Source organism: Pogona vitticeps, chromosome 2 (assembly GCF_051106095.1).
Source record: "Pogona vitticeps strain Pit_001003342236 chromosome 2, PviZW2.1, whole genome shotgun sequence".
Lineage (NCBI taxonomy): Eukaryota > Metazoa > Chordata > Lepidosauria > Squamata > Agamidae > Pogona > Pogona vitticeps.
Genome location: NC_135784.1, coordinates 218,844,877 through 218,870,702, shown reverse-complemented (window position 1 = coordinate 218,870,702; position 25,826 = coordinate 218,844,877). Strand labels below are relative to the sequence as shown.

General features: G+C 41.8%; 1 protein-coding gene across 1 annotated transcript; it reads right to left on the bottom strand.

Moving 5' to 3' along the window:
* Positions 1-11,685: 11,685 nt before the first annotated feature.
* On the bottom strand, positions 11,686-20,480 carry LOC110077388 (interferon alpha-C-like). Its single transcript, XM_078384088.1, has 3 exons — positions 20,403-20,480; positions 16,651-17,350; positions 11,686-16,163 (listed from the first exon to the last, which is right to left on the bottom strand). The coding sequence occupies exons 1-3, from the start codon at positions 20,478-20,480 to the stop codon at positions 16,159-16,161; spliced, it is 783 nt and encodes a 260-aa protein (XP_078240214.1). The 3' UTR covers positions 11,686-16,158.
* Positions 20,481-25,826: the final 5,346 nt, after the last annotated feature.

Here is a 25,826-nt window from a genome sequence, read left to right as displayed (position 1 = left end):
CCCCCAGTTTGTGATCTCAAGATATGCTGAATTAATTTTCACTCTTCTACTATAAATTTTAGAACTCAAAGAGACCAAAAATGCTATTTTGAGATGCCGTCAATATTCAAAGAACTGGCTTTGTTGATGTGGAAATCAGACTCTGTTGCCACTCAACTCTGATCTTCCCAAATTCCTTTCATTGGAACAAACTGATAAACTGTGGGAATTTCTCATGTTTCCCACGTAGCCAAAGCAAAGCAGAGATATCTGACTTTGGCTGCTTCTTATGGGATAATATGAGCAGGTTCCAAATGCTCCCACAGATGAAGTACAAATGATTGGTTCAAATGTACAGAGATGTTACTGGTTCCTTGATTCTGGAGCATCTGAATGTTTGGATCAGCTCTATTAGTTTTGCATCTGAAGTGATAGGATTGTCCACTCTGTAGTGATTGAGATGTGATGTCTCATTCCTGTATTAGTACAGCAACTGTGGCACAGATATGGCAGTAATGTTGCTGCACTGACATTCAGACGGTGAATACTTGAGCGGCAGGAACTGGTAGCAAGCCCCACCCTTAACCTATATGCATTCTAGTTAAATATCTGCATGTGTCTTACACTTGGTAGGGGCCTGACCACATAACATAGAATGCCAGAAGATCAGGGTTCCAGATCAGCAGAGAGAATACATTGGAAAAACAATTGTATCCATGGAAACACAATGGGACCATTAACCCAAAACATAGGGATTGCACAGGCCAGTGTCAATTAGACAGTCTGAACACCTCCATAGCCCAAATGTCTAAAGGGACTGTTTTTTAAAACATTGCTGAGCTATGACTGGAGCATTCAAATCTAACATTTAAAATGGGTGGGAGGTCTCATCATTGTAACAAGAGGGACGAGAGAGAAAGAGAGTGTGAATGAAACAAAAAACATTTTGTTATATAAATTATAACAAAACAAATTTATATAACAAAATGTTTTTTGTTATATAAATTATAAGGAGCGAGAATGATCTTGGAATCGTCATAGGACTTCCTGGAGGATGGAGGCAGCAGCGTTTCCTCCAGGTTGCCTCCCTATTTTGTTTTACCTAGCTTTTTAAATCCCTTAAACTTTTAAACTTTTAAACTTTTAAACTTTTTAATCCCTTTTAATCCTTTTATACGTCAATACAAACACTGCCGTTTGATTGAAGAGCAAGAGGGAGCAGCTGGCGACTCTACTTTGCGGTTACAAACCCGGCCTTTATCAGCAGCCCCATTAACTTTGTTATGTCTCTGAAGATAAAGAAGCAATATTATCAGGAGTACTACAACAAAACATACATCTCTGACCTTGCAAACAAAGGAGCCTATTTACCGGACCATTGGTTTTTTTCTGAGCTACAGTGGAAGCAGGATAAGAGCTACCTCTCTGGATCTCAGACGAATGCAGGCAAGATGGCGTTCCGGCAGTAAGTTTTGCTATCCTTTATCTTTTGTCGCCTACTCCTCCTCCTTATTTTATTATTTTATTATCTCCCGTTAACAATATGCCTTCGATTCTGAGAGCTAAGAGGAAGAGACCTAGCTCCTCTAAAGACCAAAAAAAAGGGAAAGCAATTAAAAGGTCAAAAAAACAGCAACAGGAGCCGGTCGTGCAATCATACTTCGATTCATTCTTGCAGTCGTCTCATAAACTGCCCTCACCTGCCCATGCTCTAATGTTGTTGAGTCCCTCATCTCACCAGGAAATAACCAATCCCCCGCAAGATTTAACGGGCTTATCGGTGGCTAAAGACATGTCCCCAAATAACTCTCCGGTCTCCGAGGAGAAGAGTTCTGGCCAATCTCCAAACGCGAAGAGCGGGCGGAGCGAACATTTTGTATCTTTTTTGCGAGAATATCTGGCAGCGTCGGATACTCCATCATTGCCGCTAAGCCCCTCCGCGGAAATTCCCCAGTCTCTTGAGCAAAAGATTGGCGACTCTTGCTTGATTGCAGCCCGCGCCTTTTTGGTATTATTGGACAGACTATGCTTAATTGAAAAACAAATTGCCTCAATTCAAACATACAGGGAGGAAAAGGCCGGAAGCCAGAGATCATGTCCCTCCGGTGGCGATCTATTGAAGAGCACACCCTCGACTGCCAAATTACGTAACCAAACCACTCTTGCGGGCCTTTCTGCACCTTCTAATGTTAAATTGATAGCTGCCTCGAAGGAGGGCGACAACAAAGCTAACAATAAAAAAATTCAGTTGATCTGGTCCCCCAGAGATGTGCTCCTGACGTTCCCAGCCAGTGATGCTCGACAATGGTCTAACAAACTCAGAATTACTAAATCGCTATCCCAACTTTTGGACTATAATATAGAGGTACTGGACCTAGAGCGCTTCTACTACCTGCCAACAGCCAAAGGGTATAAACGGCTCTTTCTTACAATGAAAACTCAGGACCTGTGTAGCAGAATTTTAAGAAAGAAAAACAAACTGCTCGCCTATGACATTGGGGCCCAGAGAGTCTTTAAGCAGATGAGTGGACACCTGCATTTTAGGATGAAGCCTAAGAAAGATGAAGTCAATACCTCTTCACATCTATCAGATTCGCCCGATAGACGGCAGTCGACCATTGAGCGTCGTGGTACTAAATCCACTTCCGTACATTACTTAAGATCAACCCCTTCCCATCAGTCATTTCCTACTCGACAAACTACTCATTTTTGTCAAACCACCAGTCTATCTGATAAGGTAGAGGCGAACAACAGGGACATACCATCTCCTCGTCCAACTCCACCCTCTGTCACCGCAGAAAAGAAAGGCCCAGCCTGTGATGGACCGGAGATCCAGGACAAAGACCCTTCCACCCCCGGACCCCAGTGTCCTGCGAAGCTGACGCCTACGAAGCAACCGCATTCTACAGCAGCTACGGTCCCCCCTCTGGCGCTGTCTCCTACCTGCATCATAAATAAAGATCTCCGGGGGGGAACATTCACCCTTGTAGACGCCCAGGCTCAGACTGTCCCCCCGCTGATCTATGATTATACTACTTCCAAACAAAACTCCTCTTTACTTCCCCCACCCAATAGAACAATCTCTGGCACTGGTAATCAGGTTGGTTTAAACACTCTATCTAACATTTATTTGGAACCAGAGCTCCCAGCTCAATCCAGGCCCTCAAATGGCTGTGTCTTTCAAGACACCACAGAGAGTCTGGATCCAATCGACCATCCTGAATGACTATCAGCCCCCACTCCTGTTTCGATCTCCACGTCTAAGGTGAAAATTTTGTCATGGAACATCGCTGGCTGGGGCAACAAGTCATCGGATCCGGACTTCATTAATTTCTTGACACAATTTGACATCATTTGCCTACAAGAAACCTGGACACCGAGAGGGCCTCACATCCCCAGTTTAAACTCTTATTATGTGCCAGCTTTCAAATCTCACAAAATGGGCCGCCACTGTGCTGGCCTCTGCTGTTTTATCCAACCCTCCCCACGTTTTTCTGTTACTCCTTTTACTTTTGAATCTTGTTACATCCAACCCTTTATCCTTCTAGGTGGCGAACTACCCATTCTCTTGGTTAATGTATACATCCCCCCTAGAGAACCGGCAGCTTCAACCAGTTGGAAGGAACTGACGTCGCTGTTAGACTCTGTGTCGCTCTCCTATCCATCAACCTATATAGTAATAGCCGGAGACCTTAACTCAAGATTAGGCCTTAATAATAACGAACTGGCCAAATTCCTTAAATGGGAACTTGACGAAATGTCCCCAGCCTGGCTCCGCTTGGATAGAAGATCCAAAGACAGTTCCTTTAATGAGAATGCCCGCCACTTAGCAAACCTTTGTTCTACTTACAATCTTCACATCATTAATGGCTCACCCGGGTATCCCCACGCTGATAATTTTACCTTCCTCTCCCCCCTCGGTGCCAGTGTGTTGGACTACATTTTGGTTTCACCTGAACTATTGACCAGTTGCAGCAACTTCTCCATTGGCGCTCGCATTGACAGTGACCACTTTCCACTATCAATTAAAATTTCGATTTCCTCCCCCCAGGATTTCAATGACAGTCAGTCCCATCACCCCAAGCTTTGGCCCAAATGGTCCCCTAAGATTAGTTCTGCTTTTGTCCAATGGTCTCTCAGTCCTGACATGATTCTCTTAAGAAATACAATTCGGTCTACCACATCACCATCCCTAGCTGCTTCATCTTACCAGAAGATTACCCAATCCCTGGCGGAATTACTTGGCTCTGAAGCTAAATCAAAAAATAAAGCCGTATATCACACCTGGTTCGATGCCGAATGTTGGGCCACTAAACGCTTTATTCGCCACCTTTTTTCTCTATCTCAAGCCAACAACTCCCCAGAGATTAAGGCCATTTACGGTAGAATGAGAATTATATGGCGCAGACTTACCGACATTAAGAAGCACAATTTCGCCTTGCGGAAATGGAGTCAGCTCTTAGAGGCCATTACAACAAAGAACAGTAAACTTTTCTGGTCACTGATAGCACACTCCGTCACGGAAGATCCCTATAAAAGTTCCCTGCTGATCTCCCCCTCTGACTGGTCAACTCACTACTCGAAAATGTTTTCCTCCCAGGATCCAGCCCCGAGCCTAAAGAATATTCCCTCTGAGCTCCCCCTCTGGCCCCCAGTTTCCAGTGACGAGATCCTAAAGCTCATTCATTCCCTGAAACGCGGAAAGTCTCCCGGCCCTGATGGAATCTCCAATGATCTCTTAATTAACAACGCCCAATGGTGGGCTGACCCCCTGGCAAATCTGTTTACTCTAATTGACGAACACGGGTCTATTCCGGAAGACTGGCTCACCTCTATCCTAGTCCCCATCTTCAAAAAAGGTGACCCCTTTAACCCAGGTAACTATAGGCCGATTAGCTTACTCTCCACAATTGGAAAGCTATACAGCAAACACCTTCTGGCCCATCTTAATACCTGGTCTTCTTCTGCAAATCTTCCAGGTCATGAGCAAATTGGTTTCCGCCCGGGTTCCTCAACACTAGACCACGCATTAATTCTCTCGTATCTAGCAGAGAAGTACACAATCCAATTTAAAGGGAAACTATTTGTGGCCTTCGTTGATCTGAAAGCGGCCTTTGACTCAGTCAACAGATCCATTCTGTGGGGAAAACTAGCTACGTGGGGAATTCCCCCCCGTCTCCTTTTTCTAATACGCAAATTACACCACGCTAACTCCTGTCAGGTTCGCTATAATCATAGTGGTTCCGTCTCTGAGAAGATCCCAATCTACAGAGGAGTGAGACAGGGATGTATCTTAGCTCCATCTCTATTTAATCTCTTTCTAGCCGATCTCCGTTCCCAGCTGGCATCTGCCGAAAAATCTGCCCCGTTCCTAAATAAGATACCTGTTCCCCTTCTGTTATACGCGGATGATGCTGCTCTCCTCTCTATATCTAGTCTTGGTCTAAGACAACTTCTCTCCTTGTTTCAATCTTACTGCTTACGTAATGATCTTGTAATTAACGCCGAGAAAACCAAGATTATGGTCTTCTCAAAATCCTGGAAGCTCCTTCACTGGAAAATTAATAGCCAACCGATTGAACAGGTGAGATCTTTTAAGTACCTAGGCTTACTTTTCCACTTTCAACTCAAGTGGTCGGTACATAGAGACTCTGCAACTGCATCCGCTTCACATTTGCTAGGAGCTATAACCAAATTCCATTATAAAGATGGGAACCAGTTTATCCCAGCTGCCACCCAAATTTTCCAGGTAAAACTGATCAATCGCCTACTCTATGGAGCTCCAATTTGGATTAATGCGTTGGATAACAAAGTTGACCTATTGGCTGCCTCTTTCTATCGCCGGATTCTAGGGATTCCAAACTCAATTAAATTATCGACCATAGCCCTAGAGCTAGGCACGCATTTACCCTCAACGACAGCGTGGGCACTTACCTTTAAATTCTGGCTCCGTCTCTTCTTTAAATCAAACCCAGACTCTCTCCTTGTGCACCTACTTAAAGATCATTACCAATCTAAGTGGTTTTCACTTTGTGAAACCAAACTTGAATCGATTGGTATATCTTTAAGCTCCATCTCTAATAGCAACTTCGTACAGGCGCTCTCTATTATTAAGGAGAAACTATGGGAGTCTGAGTATATTTATCTAGTTTCCAGTATTAACCAAACATGCTCCCCAATTTACTTCGGTATCTTCCCCACCTTTGGCTCCGGTCATTTTTATATACAGTCCCTGCTGAACCCTCTAACCAGGAGGGCTTTTATGTTAGCGCGGATGAATATCTTCCCTTCCGAAGTTCTCAAGGGACGATATGCCAGAATACCCTTTGAAGAAAGAACTTGTAACCTCTGTGGATTAGAACCCGATTCAGTTACGCATATTCTATGTCATTGTCCAGAGCTAAGAGATCTCCGAGAGCGTACTCTAGGGCCAATCATTTCAGGCTTTCCGGGTCCCCCCCAGTTTTTGACAGGTTTTCTTCTTCATGACTTCTCTCAAGAAACAACGACTTTAGTAGCTGAGTTCCTTGCACAGGTTCTCACCTCCCAGTCCCCAAAAAAACTAACTTGACTCCCCTAAGCACCTCTGCGGGCTTATTCCCCCCCTCCTTACTATTTTAATTATTTACTTAACTGTATGCTCAACTGTTTCTTGTTTGTATGCCAATAAAGGTTGTTGTTGTTGTTGTAAATTATAATAACAAATTAAAGAATATCCCATAAGGGAAAGGGAGGCAGGGATCCATATGCCAAAACCTAGTGATGGGCCCAGACAGCCGCTTGAGAGCACTACATAGACTAAGACCCCTGGCTATTTGGGGCTTGTGCTCAAGCATTATCTCCCTTGGCCACCAAACTGGAAGTGACTGCTAAGTGAGACCAGGGCACCACAGCTTCTCTGGAGGTGTCCTTGTGGCATATTCGACTCCAGTCTTGATTGGCTTTCTTTCATACCTGATCCACATAGCCTTTTCTCATGGAGCAATCCCAGATGAAATCTTGAATAGCAGAGATATATAATCTTGCAACGAAATGCTGAAGAGTATCCATTGTGTGCAGGTGTAACCTGAACTTGGGGATGAGCAGCTTGGAAACACAAAAATGAGTATTGAAGGCAGGGGTCTGTGGTCAATCTTGGGTCTTGCTTCATAAGTTGCATTTCTTTCCTCCCCCCCTGTCTATTTTTTAAAAGTACTGTGCTGAACATTTCTCCCATAAAAATTTTAACTGTTATTTTTTTAGTATGATAGAACAGCCATTCCTTTAAAAAAAGAATTAGAAAACAATCTGTTTCTAAATTTACTTTATTTGTTGAATTTTTTAAAATTTTAAATCATGAATGTGATTAAATTGAGAGGCTGCTACACTCCACCATAGTAGTCCTCTAACTTAGGGTGTGTTTCTCTGCAGGAGAATCTGAAATATGAATCTGTCCTAGAGAAGAAGAAGTATATGAGGTCATCTGTTTATTTTTATTTACCACAGCTTCAACATCAACCTGAAACGTGGCATATATGCTATGGGGACCTCAAAGATGTGCATCTATAACTCACGGTACACTTCTCCCTTGAATTGCATGGGTTTGAGCAGCATATTTTGATTATACATGGATTTTTTGAAACAAACAAACAAACATTTCAAGAAAGAAATAACAGAAGTGACATGAAAAAGGTGGGTCCTGAACTTACCAAGGCCCTTGTTGGTGGCAAGGTTTCCCCAGGTCCATTGGTGGTGGCCCATCTAGCCCCTCTCCTGGCATGGAAGCTCTATGTGGCAGCTGGGGAGTGTGCTGGGGCAAGCGGTGCGGTTAATATAGCACACTTATCTGTTTTGGATATATATTTGTGTGTGAGAGAGAATCAGCTGTTTACGCTTCATAGTTATGTTTTGAAGGGCATAAGAATTTCATCTATGTGGGGGCACTGCACACCTAACCCCAGTGTTGTTGAAAGGAGAAGTGTTCTGTCTTCCCTAACCAGCAGAGCGGAAGTTGCTGTCAGACTTCGCATACTCATCTCTCCAGAAGGCCCATAGGGAGCTCCATAGGACTCCAAAGGTAGAGGAAAAATTATAAAATGCCATGTGTGACTGCTGCTCCCCTCTTTGAAAAAATTAAGATACACACAAACAGTGGGCAGGGGGGAGAGAAGGTGTAGCTACCTGGCCAACTTGTGAGTGAAGGGAGAATGAGAAAAGGGAAAGGCTGAAGCAGCACAGAGATGGTGGTGGGAGAGTAAAAAGAAAAAAAATGTGTGAGTATGGTGGGTGGGGGAGAACAGAGAGAAAGGAAAGGGGCACTAGAAGGGGTGTGGATGTGAAAGGTCACCTATGGAGGTATAAAGACAGAAAGGAGCATTTGCTCCCTGGGAAAGAAAAGGAGCATCTAATGAGGTAGGTAGGTAGGTAGGTGGGTAAGTAAGTGATGAGAAAGGCTGCTTGAATTTTTGTGCTCCTTCCCTCCCTTTAGGAATGGAGGGAATGACCATGTAGGTGAGTGGGAATAAATCAGCAGTGAGTGGAGACCAAGAGGCTCCTCAGCTTTGCAAAGCCAAGCACTTTTGCTAGTGAACCTTAAATGTTCTGCTGTTCTTATAAGGCTCCCTAACAAAAGTGAAGCCTTTGGCCTCTGAGAAACTTCGTGGTCTCCACTCAGTGCTGATTCATCTCAGAAATGGTAAGAGCTAGAAATAATACATAATAATAATAAAAAAATGGGGCAGATGTTACTGAGACTGGCCATGCCAGCTGGGAGAATCCTGGAAGATGCAGTTCTCCAAACCAAATGGTCTAATCTCTGAAATGGTAAGAACTAGAAGCATGGCATTTTGCATGGATACTACCGAGGACCCAATTCAAGCCAGCGGTTGCATGGTATTTCAACTGTTTCTGTTGGATGATGGATTCTGGAGGACATGGCCCAAAGAATGCATCTACAGACATCTAGGGACATATAATCCTTTTACTTCCCCTGAAGAGTTTCAAAACACCAAGAGAAAGAAGTCCAAACTTAACTGTCTGATTGATCTTAGATCTTAACTGTCCATGATGGCTGGGGATTCTGGGACTTATCATCCTCTCGCCAAAATGGTCAGACCTTGAAACTTGAAATTTTTCATGGGTACCACTAATTTAAGAATAGTAATGTTAGGACTGCAGAACTGGAAGAACCCTATGGATAATCAAGTCCAGCACTTGCCAAGGAGGCACAGTGGGGAACTGAACTTCCAATCTCTGGCTCTGCAGCCAAATGCCTAAACCATTCAGCTATCCGCCATTTCTTAACTTCAATTGCCCAGGCTGCCTGAGGGTGGGGGAGATCCTGGGAAATGTACTCCAAAGATGTCCTCCCAGATGTTTTCTGGGAATTGTAGCCGTAGTCCTCTTACTGGTAAGGTCGGTGCTAGACACAACATTTTGCACAGATACTCCTGAGGACCCAGTTTACATAACTGGATTGGTTAAATCTCAGTTGGCTGTGTTGGTTTGAGGACCCTGGGAGCTGTAAACCAAAAAAGTTACATTTGTATCCCTTGAACTGGGCTGAGCACTGGAGTAGGAACAGAAAAAAGAATAAGCATGAGTGCAAAACACGGGGAGTGTGCGGGCAGAGGTGGAGCAGTGGGGTAGAGCATGGGACTAATGGGTTTCTAACCATGGTGCAAGCAGAATGAGTGACTGTGAAGGGAGAGAATTGTGTGTATATGTGTGTGGAAAGGAACAATGGGGGTGAGGAGAAAAGAGAGAAGATACAGTGCTAGGTATTCTTGACTGAATTCTCTCAGACAGAGAGTAGCATCCACATTGGTAGTAACAGAACTAGAACTTATAGCAACGGGAAGTTTCACTAGCACAGTGTTTCCAGCTGTGGCAGGCACCTCCTGATACTCAGTGGGGTGCAGGGGTCCCTGTGAGGAACATCTGTCTGAAGAAGCCTGGGGCCTTAGTAGATGCTGGAGAAGGCTTGCTTTGCTTTCTCTATTTCTTGCCACAAACACTAGAAGTCAGGGTTTTTTTTGGAGTTCCAGTTTTTCCAGAGAAAGGCATATTTCATATACAAGGAAAAGACTATTAAATCAGTAACATTAAATGAAGGCCTTACATGTATTCAGGTTGAGCAGTCATATGAATACAATTTGTAGTTATTAAAATATACCGTATAAAGAATATATTCAGATGGGGTTAAGGTTGTCTTGTACCTCAGATTAGCCTGTGAGGTTAGAGCTTCCAAAGAAGACTGGAAGATGAAAGTTTAGAAGGTTTGGAGGCTGTTAAGAAAGATTTTTGGCTTGGCAATTTCCTGAATCCTTTCAAAATATGCTCTTTTTAAAAAAATTTAGTCCTTTATGTTTCTCTATAAGGCTCTATTGTGAGGCTTTACTGTAGTATCACACATTATGTGTTGTTATTTTTAACTCTGCGGAAATATTTAGCAACAGACGAAGTGGAACAGGAAAGAGTATTGCTCTCTAGAAATACAGTTTAAGGAAGTGAGTAAACGATTCAGATATTCTGTTCCGTGTTGCAATTTCACTCAGCTGCCTCCCTTTCATCAATGACTGCAGGTTATGTTGCACGGATGAAGAATTTCCAAGTTAAATTATCATATTCTTTGTGAGCGGGGGGTTTAATTGCTTGTCTCAATGTATTTTTTTCCTAACAAGTGGAACATCTGGAACCACTAGGACTAGCATCTTTAAGAAGTGCTCTTCAAAAGATTCAGACAATAGAACAATAATATTTGCAATGACTGATTATTGCTGACTGTTCAAATGCTATGCTTGTATAAATGTGGACAATCTTCCAGGCACACTGGTTATATCTTTCATAGTTTAAAGGGTCGTTGATGCTTTCCACTGGTGAGCTGGATGTTATGACTTCTTGGACATATGGAGATAGACATCCTCCATCTTTGCAATCCAGCAAAATTCCAGGTTGTTGATTTGTTGATCAAGTCTAGTCTAGAAAGTGGTCATAGTTGTTCTCATCTCATCACATTTTGGTCTGGTTTTGTTTGGAGATGCTGGAGAATTTACTGCATGGCCACATTAGCTTTCTCCTCCAGATATTCATCACATGGTTGTGAGGATTTTCTTACTGGATAGAATCATAAATAATTGAGCTGGAAGGGGCCTATAAGGTCATCAGGTAAGATCTGCTGCTCAGTGCAGGAATCTAAGTCAAAGCAGATCTGGCAGAGGGCTGTCCAATTTTCTCTTGAATGCCTCCACCTTTGGAGTGCTCCAGAGGTAATTGGCTCCATTGTTGTCCTGCTCTAACAGTTAAGAAGTTTTCCTGATATTCAACCAAAATTTGGCTTCCTGTAACTCGAGGCCATTATTATGTGTCCGGCATGCTGGGATAATTTAGAACAGATTGAGCCCCTTCCTCTGTATGACTACCCTTCAAATATTTCAAATTGATACAAGCTCAGTTTGCCTGTTTTATGCATGCTTTGTAGTGGAATAGTTGGTCTCATTTTGTTGTTCAGAAGTTTCAGATTGCCTTGGCTGACTTCTTGTGTATTGAAATCGGTTTGAGCACTGAGGTGAGAGTTTAGTGACCAAATGCATCACTAGGCAAATACAGAGTCTAACTCTTAGTCATTTTGGTAGAGACAAAGGGACATTGTATTTTCAGAAGTGCAGTAACTGAAAGATTGATACTTGTGCAAGATGCATTGGAGTCCTTTTTCTTCTTTGGATTATGTTTCTGTATTTACGAATGAAGTTTTATTTGTGTTTCTCTATTTGAAGTGAAACTAAGTATTTCTTCTTAGTTTTTTGCCTGGAGGTATTGAAAGTTAAATATACAGTATATCCATATCTTTCTCCTACTCCATGATTATACTATTTCAGAATGTCTTCCATGTATCATATGATTTTTGTTTGATTTATTATTTCTTTTTTAATGTGATTTCTTTCTCATATTTTCTTTCAAGAGATGAAAAGGCAGCCATACCTACTGACCTCACCAATATAGTTAGATAGAACTACAATCTATCACCTGTTCTGTTTCAAGTGTTCTTATTTTCTTAGAAAGCTGTCTGGATATAATTCCTTTACAAAAAATTACTCCACATTTTAAAGGACTGAATCCACAAGCTTATGTTGCTCTTGTACCACGATGCGCATACTCTCTAACAAGAGCGGGACAGTTCTTGTAGGCCCTTTCCAACTTCACTTTTCTATGATTCCCATAGGCTGGGAGCAGAAACTGGAAGCAACAGTCCTCGACTTACTGGGCAGTTGTGTTTGTCTCCCAATGGTGGCCTGTGGGGCAAGGGCCATGTATGGCAGTGGCCATTTTGGGGCTGATGACTTTCCTCCCATGATGCACTGCAGGAGGCACAGTGCAGTGTGAGACACCTACCCAGACAATCATGGGGTGGTAGTGGATATCTTCTCCCACAGGTGGCCTAAACTGCTGGATTCAGTCCAGGCTGCCTGTGAGAATAAAAATGGATGCTGGCCTTGTTGCAGCCATTCCAGTTTTGCAGACTTTCTCCCACCCACCCTCTCTTTGTTCATTTGATGTTATTAAAAGCAAATAAAACAATTGTGTTTCTTTCACAGCTTTGTTGGGGGCGGTTGGAGACATGAGGTTGAATCTGGTCAGGTGGGGGATAGGGTCAGGCAGGTGTTTGATCCTCCCTAGTGGATCCCCTTTCAAAGGGTGAAGCAGAGATATATTGCAGGGCTCATCTTGGGAGACCATGAACTCTCCACTCTAAAGTTGCTAGAAGGGGCCACATGTGGTCAACTCATTTCTGGTTATCTTGGTTACATATCATTTGGCAGACAGGTCAATTGATGTTCATCTGTTCTCCATGCTAGCACCAGTAATCTCGGCAGCTGTTACCAATAAAGTTGTGTCCTGCTTTATTTCCAGTACTCAGGTGTTTTGTGGTTATTTCATACCAACCCAAGATCAAAGCCTGATGGCTTGGGCAACAAATGCCCTTTCTTGTGTCCTTACCAGAAATCTCTGGAAGCGCAATGAGACCGAGACAGAACCCTCCCCTGAAGATTTCAGAAGGCATGGAGGATTATCCTGGGAAGAGATGGTCCTCCAAACAGCTCATCTAAGCTATCTAGGTTTTATATATCATAATCAGCACTTGGGTCTAGAAATGGATTGGCGTGCCAGTGGAGCTGTTGTAACAAGAGAATTATATGATCCTTGTAACCAACCCCTGCCAACAGTCTGGCTACAGTTTTTTGAATTGATGTTTCTGATCAGTCTTCAAAGGCACCCCCACATAAAGTCTGTTACAGTAATCTAAGTGGGATCTAACTGAGGCAAGTGTTTCCATAGTCCAATCAGATATTTCTAGACAGGGGCACATTTGGTGCAGCAGCTTTACCTGTGCAAATGCACTCCTGGCCACCACTGACACCTGAGCAGCGAGGCTCAGGGGTGAATCCAGGAGTACACCTAAGCTGCAAACCTGAGGTTTTAGGGGGAATGAGAACCCCTCCAAGACAAGCTGATTCTCTATTCCCTTATCAATCTTTCAAGCAATGAGGAATATTCTGCTTGCTGTGCATTGATTAAGTTTCAATTTGTTCACCTTCATCCAATTCATTATTGACTACTGGCACTGGTTTTGAACTGAGAGTTTCTGTACAATTAAATGGAAAGGCATGTCCTCAGCATATCAGTGGCACTGAACTCAAAAACTCTGGAAACCAATTTAGTTAGCTAAAACTACAATCTATCACCTGTTCTGTTTCAAGTGTTCTTATTTGATTCCCAGTGGTTTCATAGGTGACATGTTAAATAGCCTCAGGAACAAAATGGACACTGAGGGCCTGCACAGGCCAAAGGCCAAGGTGTTGTATAGGAGTACCCCAGCACTACCTTCCGAGTTCATTCCTCCAGGCAGGATTGGAGACATTTTAAGACAGTGTCTCTGAATTCTAACAACAGGAGGATACGATGGTTAAAAGTACCAAAAGACACTGACAGAACCAGCAGAACCAACAGGGGCACTCTTCCGTTTCTAAAGTAGATGATACCGAGGAAGCCAAAGTCATCTCAGGGGACATCTACATTAGGATTTATTCCCCATTTGTCCCTACATGTTGTACAACTCATAGTGAGTTGTACACGTGGCCTTAAGTATTTTTTTCAGTGCTTTTTAGGTTGCTGGCATGAAATGATTAAGACTGCCTTGCTTTAGTTCATTTTCAGGCATGTGTAGTCACCTATTTCATTCCTAAGCAGAGTGGGGCTGCCCCAAGTGACATCTTCAAGTCAGTTTGACATAGAATAACAGTGTAGAAGAGGACAACCCCTCCTCTTCTATTGTTTCTTTTCTGAATTAGCTCTTCAAAATAGGTTTTAAGATATGTCCTATGTCAGCTCAGTGATTAACCTGAGTGAAAGGGAGAGAAAAGGAGAGGGAGAGAGCATCTTGTTCTATCACTTCCTCTCTCCTCCCCCAGTATCAATGAAGGCATGAAGGAAGACTTCCCTTCCCTTCCTCAGATGGAGCTGGGCAGGGAAGTGGGAGGAGCTGACATCACCTGTGCTGTGCTCTCTCTCTTTCTCTCTCTCTCTCTCTCTCTCTCTCTCTCTCTCTCTCTCTCTGTGTGTGTGTGTGTGTGTGTGTGTGTGTGTGTGAGAGAGAGAGAGAGAGAGAGAAAGCATGCATGCTTCGGGAAGAAGGAGCTCCAAAAACTGAGGAAAAATCTTGTTGGCTGGCTGGCTGGCTAACAGACTGGATGCTGCTGCTGCACTTGCACCTGAAGAGGGTGCTGGTGTGAATGGGGGGGGCATAACATCTGGAAGTTCTTCCTGGAGCTTCTTTTAAGGGGAAAGGGGAGAGGAGGTTTGTTTATCTTTGCTAGTGGCACAACATCTTTACTGTTGTGGCTGCTCCAAGCTCTTTTCCTTCCTTCCTTCCTTCCTTCCTTCCTTCCTTCCTTCCTTCCTTCCTTCCTTCCTTCCTTCCTTCCTTCCTTCCTTCCTTCCTTCCTTTGTCCAATGTGTGAGAGAGAGACACTATTTCTCTCTTAAGGCAGTCTTAAAATGCAGACTTGGCAAGTGGATGCTGGTTATTTTTGGAAGAGTGAATCCTTTATTTTCCAGTTTTGTGTGTGAACAGGAGGATCACTTCCAATGCAAGCAATCCTTTGGAGCCCTATTGATTCCCAGATAGTTTTGCTGTCTGGCTGCCTTCTCAGTCCCATAACCAGGACTGAAATAGATCTAGAACCCCTGAAATTGAGAAGCCATCTCCTGCTCTGATACCTTGCCCAAAAAATGGAATGTTGGAAACTGGCCAATACAGTGGGGTTCAGAGACAGCTTACAGGTCTTACAACTGCCTCTTCACCACTCCCCTCACCCACCTGAGAAGTTCTTCCTTCCCCTCCCCCATCTCCCCAAACTGTTTTTAAGATCCAAGAATGATCTGCTACATGAGTGAGACCAGATATCTCTTGGGAGAGATCCATCATTCTCACAGAGGACATGAAGTCCTGAGCTGCCCCGTATAATGTGGCCTCGGCAGGGATATTGAAGTCCTACAGTGGTTAGCTCAAGAAGGGAAACTCCTGTACAGTGGGTGGGTGGCAAACCAACAGAATCCCTTTTCGTTTCCAGGCAGAACAAAACATTCCAACCCAGGAAAATGTATGAGACATGGGACTATGCTAGCAACAAGTTTAGTGTATTCCAAAATAGCCATAGTTTTGGAAGGCACCATTTTATTCAACAAAACTATATAATAAATAATATTGTAATATTAAGTAAAGACAGTAAATAAATATAATTAAATAAAGACAATAAATAACTGCAAGTATTCATGTTGACCAACAAGATAAATAAAAATTCAGTTTTCTAAGGCATAAATAACATGTTCAGAGTGTCATTAAAACCTGGAAAAATATTGTACAGTCCATTTTTAACATTGTTCCTTTTAAGAATAATCTGGCTTGATACATCACAGGAGATCTGCCATCAATGACCAGCCAAGATCTTCGTGAGGCTTGTGCTTTCAATTTTCCAAGCATCTCATCTCTGTAGCAAAACTATTGGGTAGCTGATGAAGTGGAATGGTAAATAGCTACATCTTGCTTTCTAGATTCAGGATAGAGGAGTTCTGGTGAAATTGGAATAGTTTCTGTTCTCTGTCACATCACAGTTTCACTCAGTCCATGTGTCCGAGTGTGCGTTAAGCTGTAAGGATGAAGATAAGCAGTTAGATTTGTCTTTTCAATCACAGCTAGTGCCTTTTTTATTTTCTAAAAGTTGAGCATACCGAAGTACAAGAATGTAGAGCTTCAAAGAAGACTCCTCAGAAGATTCAGAAGCTTTTTCTACATTTATTTTTACTAAGACATTTTAAAAACAATTTTGTTTGCTAGCAAGTTATAGTAAGATATATGTATATAATCCAAAATTCTGTTGCTCAGTGTAACAAATCACACTACAGTAACCCATTGAATTGATGGGGTTGTTTAGTCCATTCCTCAACAATCTCATTGATTCAGTGGGTTACTCTAGCAGTACAGTAAGATGCAGGTTGAATCAATGGAACTTAAGGAGGATTTGACTCAACAAATCCTCATGGATTTAATGGGCTTACTCTAGTGCAATTTGCTACCCTAAGCAACAGGACTTTGATCATAGTATGTCAATAGTTATGAAATTTGTCTTTCCCTACCTTCATTTGGGATTCTTTGGATGAATTGATTTATCTGGACAAAGCACTGCTTGACTTGGATCCAGACAATCTCCCAGGCACACTGGCTGTACTCTTTCTCTTTCAGGAGGCCACTGAGCTTTTGGAAGTATCTTTTCACTCTCAGTCTGGTGAGCTGCACTTGCTGACTCCTTGGAGAGGCACTCAGACATCTTTCCATGTTCTGTATTTGCTGATCCAGTCCAGCCAGGAAAGCGCTAATAGAATTCTCATCCCAAGACAGTTCACTGTGATTTTGTGTGAAGATGCGGCTTGTCTGCTGAAGTATTTCTTGTATGGTGACCCGGGCGTTCTCTTCATCAAAGACACCAATGTTTGTGAGGCTTTCTTCATTGAGTGAGAAGTTGAGGACATCATCTATGCATTGTACGGGAATGGAGGACTGAGGTTTGTTGTTCAGAAGTTCTAGGTTGTTCTTGTTAGCTTCCTGTAATCTGCTGTGAAGGTTACATCCCTGAGATGAAATTTCATTGGAAAAGGCCATCAATAGGCAAATGCGTAGAAACCAAACCTTGGAAATCATGCTGGAGAGAAACAAATGTGAGGGTTTTTGGAGTGGAAGATCTGGATGATGATGTCTTCTGGAAGGTACCCTGGAGCGTGTTGCATCTTGGAGATGTGTCTTTGTATTTAAAGATTCAGAGATATTTTCTTTTTTCCCCTTTTCAGTTTAAAGTATTTTCCAATCAGGAGGGAAAACACCCAGTTTCACTTTATTTCTTCCACCATATTATATAGAAAGAAAGATATTATTTTGCCAGAGAAGCCTATATTTGGAGAACTTACTTTTGGTTTGAGGTATAGCACCAAGTGCCCGAGTAAAATGAAAAGTGATATTCAAAAATGCTTTTATTTATTTATTTGCTAACAGTGAAAACCAGAATCCTTTGACAATATTACCCTGCTCTTCTCTAATTTATTTCACCATATCAAAACAATGCACTCCTGGGTTTGTTTCGGTGTCTCAGCCAAGAGTAAACAGGCACTTCAGTCTATGTCTGCTTCCATACAGGACAACTTCAACAGACATTGATGGGATGCAAATGGCTGGTTCAGGTATTGCATATTGCTTGGTGACTCAATTCTTGGTGAATGGCTTCCAGGAAGTCAAGAAATCCACAAGGCTAGGCACTTAGGATCAATACATGCACCATTCAAGGTAGAACTGTCACCACAACCACAAAAACCACAAACACCTGGTAGTGAATCAAGACAAGATGTGGTTTTAGTGCCACAAGTCGTCTGAGCCAAAAAGCCCAGACAGTTGGTTCAAGAGAGTTTTATATTTTATTAAAGATAGTAAAAAGATAAAAAGTTTTAAAGAGCATTTGGAGCAAAAAAATACAGTTGAGGCAAAGCTAAAGCAATTAAGAAACATACTAAAAATAGCAAAGGTAAATACTCCATATGTTAATGCTCACACATAAGCATAGAAGCAGCATAGTTCTGAAGCATACAGAGAGTACATCCTTCAAAGCATGGCAAGAAAGTCACGTGCAGATATTCTGATTGTATATAATGAATTTGTGAGTATGGTGTATGTGTGTGTGTGGTTGTCTTAGGCCAGTGTGTATGTAACTTAGCTTTGCATAACTTTATGGCTGTGGAGTTCTCACTCCATAATAATTGGAAATCCCAGCTCTAGATTTTGTACTGTCGCAGCTTCATTCCAAATAAGTCTCAAGTCTGTAGCATCTTTGGTAAACTTTTAAAGCATCTTCTGCTTTTCAGTTCTGTCCCAATTATCACTGGATAACTGTGCTATGGGTGTAGTTGTAGAAGGGGTAGCCACACTGTGGCCTGTGCAAGCATTATAGGTAAAACCAAAATAGAAATAAAAAGTTTTGAAAAGAGACAAAAGCATCGTGGCACCTTAAAGACTAACCTTTATATTTTCTAATGTGATCTTTTGTGGACAAGTCCACTCCATCAGACATAACAGCTTATGTGTTATCGGCAGTGGTGTAGTGGGGCCATGACTAGCGGGTTGAAGCCCTGGGATCCTCTGATGAGCAAGAACTGTAACATCACTTGCTACCTTGTCAGGTTCCACTGTTCCTTCTCAGTTTAGCTATAATCTTCATGATAGCTAAACAGAAATAGAGTTTTCCTCAAGGGCAGTATATTATTGCAAAGTCTCTGTCTGTCTCTTATGTGTATGTGTGTGTGTGAGAGAGATTTTGGATCTCAACATAATATTGCAAAGGGGTCAAGGATCCTGCATCCTTCACCCCCTTTGTATTATATATCTCTTCATCATTCTCCAGTAGAGATGTGAAGTATACCTGAAAAATTTCTCCTTCTTGGTGTTTTTCCAAGTCTTACCATGCCAAGACTTCTTGCCAAGGTTTCTAGCCTGCATCACCAAAATGTGATGGCTTCTGCAAAAAAGGAGACCATGGTATAATCTCTCCCCTCCCCAGCATTTATTTTTATTTTTCACCTTTTTTGCAAGAAATGGCCAAATTCTGTACAGCTGTATGCTCTTTTCTTAGAATTTTGTGCAGGAAATATACTATTTTTTTCAGGAACTGTAATGATTTTCCACAGATGGGTGTTTCCTCTGGGAAAAAAGGGCCACAAAAATGTCCAAAAAAGTATGCAAGAATTCTCAGACACCTCTCTCCCTCTCAAGTCAACTCAAACCCTTCTCCGGGTTTTTAAAGCAGAGAGTACTTCGAATTGGTTTACCCTTCTCTTCTTCTGGGGGCACTCTGGGACTCTTCAGGTTGCCCAAGACCACACAGTCTGGCTCTTCTGGGATGCACAGCGGGGACCTGAACTCCCAACCTCTACCTAAACCACTGAGCTATCCAGCCACCACCTCATAAATAAGGTCAGTGCAAGAATGCTGAACATTGATGTGGGAATTTCGCAGAAATGTCTCCTTTTACAAATTTCTTTTCAAAGGGACTTTTCCCTTTCAAATTGAAGAACAGGTACAATACTCCTGGAAGAAATTTTCAGCATAGTATTAGTTTAAATCCTGTATGTTTGAAGGGGTTGACTGGTTGGAGAAGTTACCTCAACAACTGCTCACACTAGAAAGAAAGCTGGAGCACTGCTGAATACAGGCAGCTGGAACCATCCTGTGATAAGGGTCTCCTTCTGCTTAATTGCAATGAAGGGGAAGAGGCTTTGGACTGAACGAGTCCCAATTATGTTGGGAAGGTTTGTTCTACTCTGGACGTTTCTTGCCTTTGCTTTAGCTCCCCCCCCCCCCGAAAGACTTCTTTTCATCATGCATTACTGTGTGCTTGCCTGCCCTCTGCTGGAGGTTTATAAGAGGCACACTGTTCTTCTGCTAGCGAAGAAACAGAATCCTATCTTCCCTGGTCTCTTAGGAAGCAATCTTTCAAAAAAGCAAGCATCATCCAGAAGGCTATATGTAAAATGAGGGGTGTGTGGGAAGAGCCTCAGAATGTGACTCATAAAAGCAGAACCCTGCAAATGCAAGCCTCAAAAAGCTAATCATGGACGATGAGGATGATGATAATGATAATTAATGAAAAATGATTTTTAAAACCTATTTAACTACGTAAGTGGATACTTGTGACATGCGATTATTTTATTGACCTTGTGTGTTGCCTCTCCTCTCTTGAAATCTGCAGAGCAGGCCATATATCCCAACAATGCTAGCGAGGCAGATAATGGCCATTAAGTGACCAGGCAGCTCTTGTTCTTTATGTCTTGATTTAGAAGACTACACCCACTTTATGTTGCACTCCTGGCTGTTCTCTTTTGATATTTGGGATGTTTGTGAAGATCAGGCCTTCTTGGTTGAGGAACATTTTAGGAGTTCAGGAGGTGTGTTTATAACACCCTATTCTTGCTCCTGTTGCTATCCTGTAGTTTTCATATAAGGTAGGCTTTAGACAGTTATTTTAAATACATTTGTCAGGAATGTGTTTCCTTAGCCTGGTGGCTAAGGCACTTTCTTTAGGCACTCTCGCCCTTGTACCCAAGAATCACATGTGAGTAAAATATAAAATATTTATTCAAAAGCGTAAAAAGTTATAAAACAAAAGTAATACAAGAAGATACAATTGTACTGGTTAAATGCCAAGCATTTAAGTATTAAGTAAGCTTCTGTAAGACTTTCTGTAAGATGAACTAGCTAATAGTTTTACTACTTATGGCTAGACTATTCTAAGTCACCATGGCTAAAATCTCCCAATCAATCTACGAAGACTTTAAACCTGTCATCCATCTTCTCTCCTCCAACTTAGACACACACAGACAGGCACCTACTTAACCTCATTTCCTATAACTTAAATCAAAGGCTCTGCTTCATGATGGTATCCAACCAGCATACAGTTCTTTGTTCGCAAATCCACGCCCAACTTGTAACTTTCCACAGCTTCCGTCTCTCATTCCTGGGCTGGTAGGCCATTAGCAAAGAATATTATGTTTATCAGTCTTGAGATGTGGCCTTGGCTCTTCTTCCACAGCAACAGCTAGGTCTCCGGCAGAGGTGAAACACCTGCAAGTCCTGGGAAACAAGTACTACAAAACCCATATCCTCACAATATTTCTGATTGCATGCTATCCTGTAGATGTAATGGGAGTATACAAGTTTAAATGAAGCAATGCGACAGCTAGGCTATGGGATACCCTGTGGTCCAAATTGGGGAGGAGGCAACAAATATGTCTCATCCCTACTGAACCAGGTCACTTGAGCCATGGACCAAATTTCAGGTTTCTATCTGTTGTGGAAAATTACCATGACAAGCTTACGTCCTCTTCTCAGTGCATGAGCCAATGAGATGGCAGTTAGGGTTTCCAATCTCAGGATGCTGGCTATAATTCCAGGGAATTCCTTTGCTTCTCCTGTTTTCCAGATGGTGAAGCAAATCCTAGGGTGAAGAACACTGGAAAAGAAGTATGATAGAGTTTTGTCTGTAAGTTGGTTTTTACAGTTTTTATTTATCTAAAACATAAACATAAACAAAAATACACAAATCAAAATACAATATAACTGTGTTCCCCACCACCGTATATGGGACCTCTTGCTATAATCTTCTTCCTCCATTCATATTCTTCCTCTTCTTTTATTGTTCTCTTCTCCAAAACTGCATTGATTCTTCATTTGGAGCTTTCCCCTTTCCTCTTGTTAATACATATTCCAAGAATCTGCCCCATATTTCATAAAAACTATTATTTTTCAACTCTCCTTTCTTAACCTTTAAATTACAAGTTAATTTATCATTTAGAGCTATATTCCATATTGCACTACACCATTCATCCATTTGAAATTCAGATTTTGATTTCCATTGCCTAGCTATTATTAATCTCGCTGCTGTTAATAAATTAGTTATCAGTTCTTTAATCATCTTATCATATTCCACATTCTCAAATATTGATGGTTTTAAAGGGTTGGACTTGATGGCCTTATAGGACCCTTCAAACTTCACTATTCTATGATTCTATGAAAGCCTGGAGACTTGGTCTGTTCCCAACTATTCCCAGGGCTCACTGGCTTAGCCTGAAGGTGTATGTGTATTGTACTTGGATAATGTCAGCAAATAAAAAAGCCAGGAGCAAGAAGACTGAAGGGAGGGAGAACAGTGTAGTCCCTTAAGCCATCAGGCATTTGGTCCAAGGCAAGGAGTGTTGCAACAGTGTCCACATAAAGACTTCTCCTTGCACAAGCCATGGGAGCAGCTGCTGCAGCACAGGGCCTGGCGGCTGAGGAAACTTCCTTGGTAGTGGACAGTGAACCTTCCACAAATGCCAGCAGCTTGGAAGTGTGTGAGCCCTCTAGGGAAAAAATAAGACAGCAACCACTGTGGGCAATGACTTCATTTTTCTAGCCTGACAGCTAAAAATGGTTTTCTCTCCTTTCCCTTCCCTGAATTTGGGTTGCCATATTGCCTGAAAACCTGAGTTTCCCATGAATCCAGAGGCCTTTTCCCAGATCCCCTTTGAACCCAACTAGCTGATGCAAATTTTGAACTTCCTTTTCTCATGTTGTTGTTGTTTAGTTGTTAAGTTGTGTCTAACTCTTCGTGACCCCATGGACCAGAGCACGCCAGGCCCTCCTGTCTTCCACTGCCTCCTGGAGTTGGGTCAAATTCATGCTGGTAGCTTCGATGACACAGTCCATCATCTTGTCCTCTGTCGTCCCCTTCTCCTCTTGCCATCACTCTTTCCCAATATCAGGGTCTTTTCCAGGGAGTCTTCTCTTCTCATGAGATGGCCAAAGTATTGGAGCCTCCGCTTCAGGATCTGGAAGCAGTGAGCACTCAGGGTTGATTTCCTTCAAAATGGATACATTCGTTCTCCTTGCAGTCCATGGGACTCTCAAGAGTCTCCTCCAGCACCACAATTCAAAAGAATCAATTCTTTGGTGGTCAGCCTTCTTTATGGTCCAGCTCTCACTTCCATACATTGCTACTGGAAAAACCATAGCTTTGACTATGCAGACCTTTATTGGCAATGTGATCTCTCTGCTTTTTAACATGCTGTCTGGGTTTGTCATTGCTTTCCTCCCAAGAAGCAGGTGTCTTTTAATTTCGTGGCTGATGTCCCCATCTGCAGTGATCATGGAGCCCAAGAAAGTAAAATCTGTCACTGCCTCCATATCTTCCCCTTCTATTTGCCAGGAGGTGATGGGACCAGTGGCCATGATCTCAGGTTTTTTGAGCTTGAACTTCAGACCATTTTTGGTGCTCTCCTCTTTCACCCTCATTAAGAGGTTCTTTAATTCCTCTTCACTTTCTGCCATCAGTGGTATCATTTGCATATCTGAGGTTACTGATATTTCTTCCGGCAATCTTAATTCTGGCTTTTCTCTTAGACATGATCAAGATGTATGCATGTGGCATCACAAGGTCCTTTCCCAGTCTCAGAGTTGGAACCTCTTTCTCAGCTAGTTGAATGGCTAAAGATCTGCTGCAGCACTTGTAAATTGTCCCTTTAAGTGATCAAGGAAGCCTACGAAAATTATACTTCTTCTATAATGTCTAAATTGAAAACATGTGAACATAACTGGGCAAAAATACACAAGTCAGCCCTCCATGTGGAGGTTGTGCATCTCGCCACATGGGAGGTATTGGATTTTCTCTTCACATTGTAAAAAGGAAATATTTCAGATCTAATAAGGAAATCTCTGTATCAATACATTTGAAGTAAATAAGTCAGTCATACTTGCATTCCCTTTTTTTTCTGCCCTCTGATTCCTCATTTTTCACAGACTGACTACTCTCGGCTTAAATAAGTAAAATATACAAAATTACCCCAAAATTAACAACAGGTTTGAGATGTAATTTTTTTTTATTCCATGAAAACTACTATAATACTGTATATAATATTAAATAAAGTCAGCAAATAAATAGCATATAAAAATTAGTAAAATAGTATTGTATTCAATTTGGCCAGCAATATCTAACCTGCTCAGAGTAGACACATTCTAGATGGGCAGTATATAAATTAAATAAATAAACAAACAAACAAACAAACAAATAAACAAATAAATAACTAACTAAATAAATAAATAAATAAATAAATAAATAAATAAATAAATAAATAAATAAATAAATAAATAAATAAATAAATAAATAAATAAATAAATATGAACACAATATATAGTTCCTAAAATATAAATTCCAGAGCACAGCCAGATGACTAATTTTAAAAAAGGAAGAGCATTTCAGTGTGTTTTGCTCCGCACTATTAGACACAGTTTGACACTGTTTGCACGAGAGCTGCATTTCTTCACAACCAGACATCTTTGTGGAACATCACTGTGATGTGAAGTAGGTTTCCTGGGCTCAACCGGCTTCACAGTTCATACTTTTAAGGACTGAACTTGCTGATACAGTTTCATTTGGGCTCAAGGCAAGGCACGTCCATTCATTGAAACAGAAAAGCACTTGTAAAATGGTGAAGCAAAGGTAGGTGAAGATCTTCTGGCTTGGAAATTTCCTCAAGCTTTCTTCAGCAGGTCTATTTTCTTTGTATGTTTTCTGTGTGGTATCACCTATCCCAAAATTACATCTCAGTCCAGTTTTGAACCTTATTTTCAACTTATTAAAACTATTTAGAAATGGATGGTGTAAAACAAGAAAAAGTAGGTTTTTGCAGTCTGGAAATGTGTCATTGGAGGAAAGCTTCTTGATTTTGGAAGTTTCTTTAAGCTGCCCTTTCATTCAGCTGTTTTCATTGTATCACTGCTGCAGACTAAGCTGGAAAGAAGAAGAGAACATTTCCTGTTAAACTTTCCCTTTGAAATCCATTTAGTTCAAATGATGAATCAAGAGCATGAACATTATTGATATAGATACACCAAATTTCAGAGACATTAACTATACCTCGCCACAAAGCTTTGTAGGGACTTGGCTGACACAAAATGAGAAACTGTTTATTCAATTGTTATCATGTTGGTTTTAGATTTGTCACTGACAGGTTGTTCAGAAATAAGAATATGAGAAATCATTTCAGTCTTGTGATCCAGCATATTCCATTTGCAACAGCCATAATAATAATCATGTGCTGTCAAGTCATTCCTGATTTATGGTCACTTTTTCAGGGTTCTGTACCTAGAAAACCCTGAAAAAGTCACCACATAAGTGGCTTATCATTCCCTTCTGGGGGAGCCCTGGGACCTCTGGGCAGCTTGCCCAAGGCTACACAGCCTGGCTCTTCTTGCAGGAAGCACAGTGAGGGAATCAAACTCCCAACCTCTAGCTCTGCAGCCAGATACCTAAACCACTGAGCTATCCAGCCAGTCCCTTGCTATTGTAAAGTTTACCTTTATATACATGTAATGCGTATTTTCAAATAAATGGTGACATTTGAACCATAAGAATTAACATCTTCAATAAAGAATCTTCAGAAGTCAGAAAATTGGAACTGCCACTTTTCCAACAATTTTTACAGAATAAGTTAAAGTTAAGATGCTGTTTGATAATGAATAGAGATGGGCACGAACCAGAAAAATGTAGGTCCTTGGTGGTTCATGGCTACTCATGAACCACAAACTTCCTGAACTTTCCCATTTTTAAAAAGTTCCTACCTGCGGGGAGGTGAAACTAAACCCCCCTCTGCCATCCACTGCCCCCATTCCCTCACTCCCTCACTCCTGCCGCCTCCTCCATTATGTTCCAGCTGCAAATGGATGCTCCAACACTGCGTGG

What these genes read in the sequence shown, in the direction of transcription:
- LOC110077388 (XM_078384088.1), bottom strand. Translation starts at nt 20,480, where the DNA reads ATGTTCCTCAACCAAGAAGGCCTGATCTTCACAAACATCCCAAATATC. An exon ending in AGCCAGGAGTGCAACATAAA is followed by an intron (nt 17,351 to 20,402) that starts GTGGGTGTAGTC and finishes TAAACTGAAAAG; the next exon opens with GGGAAAAAAGAAAATATCTC.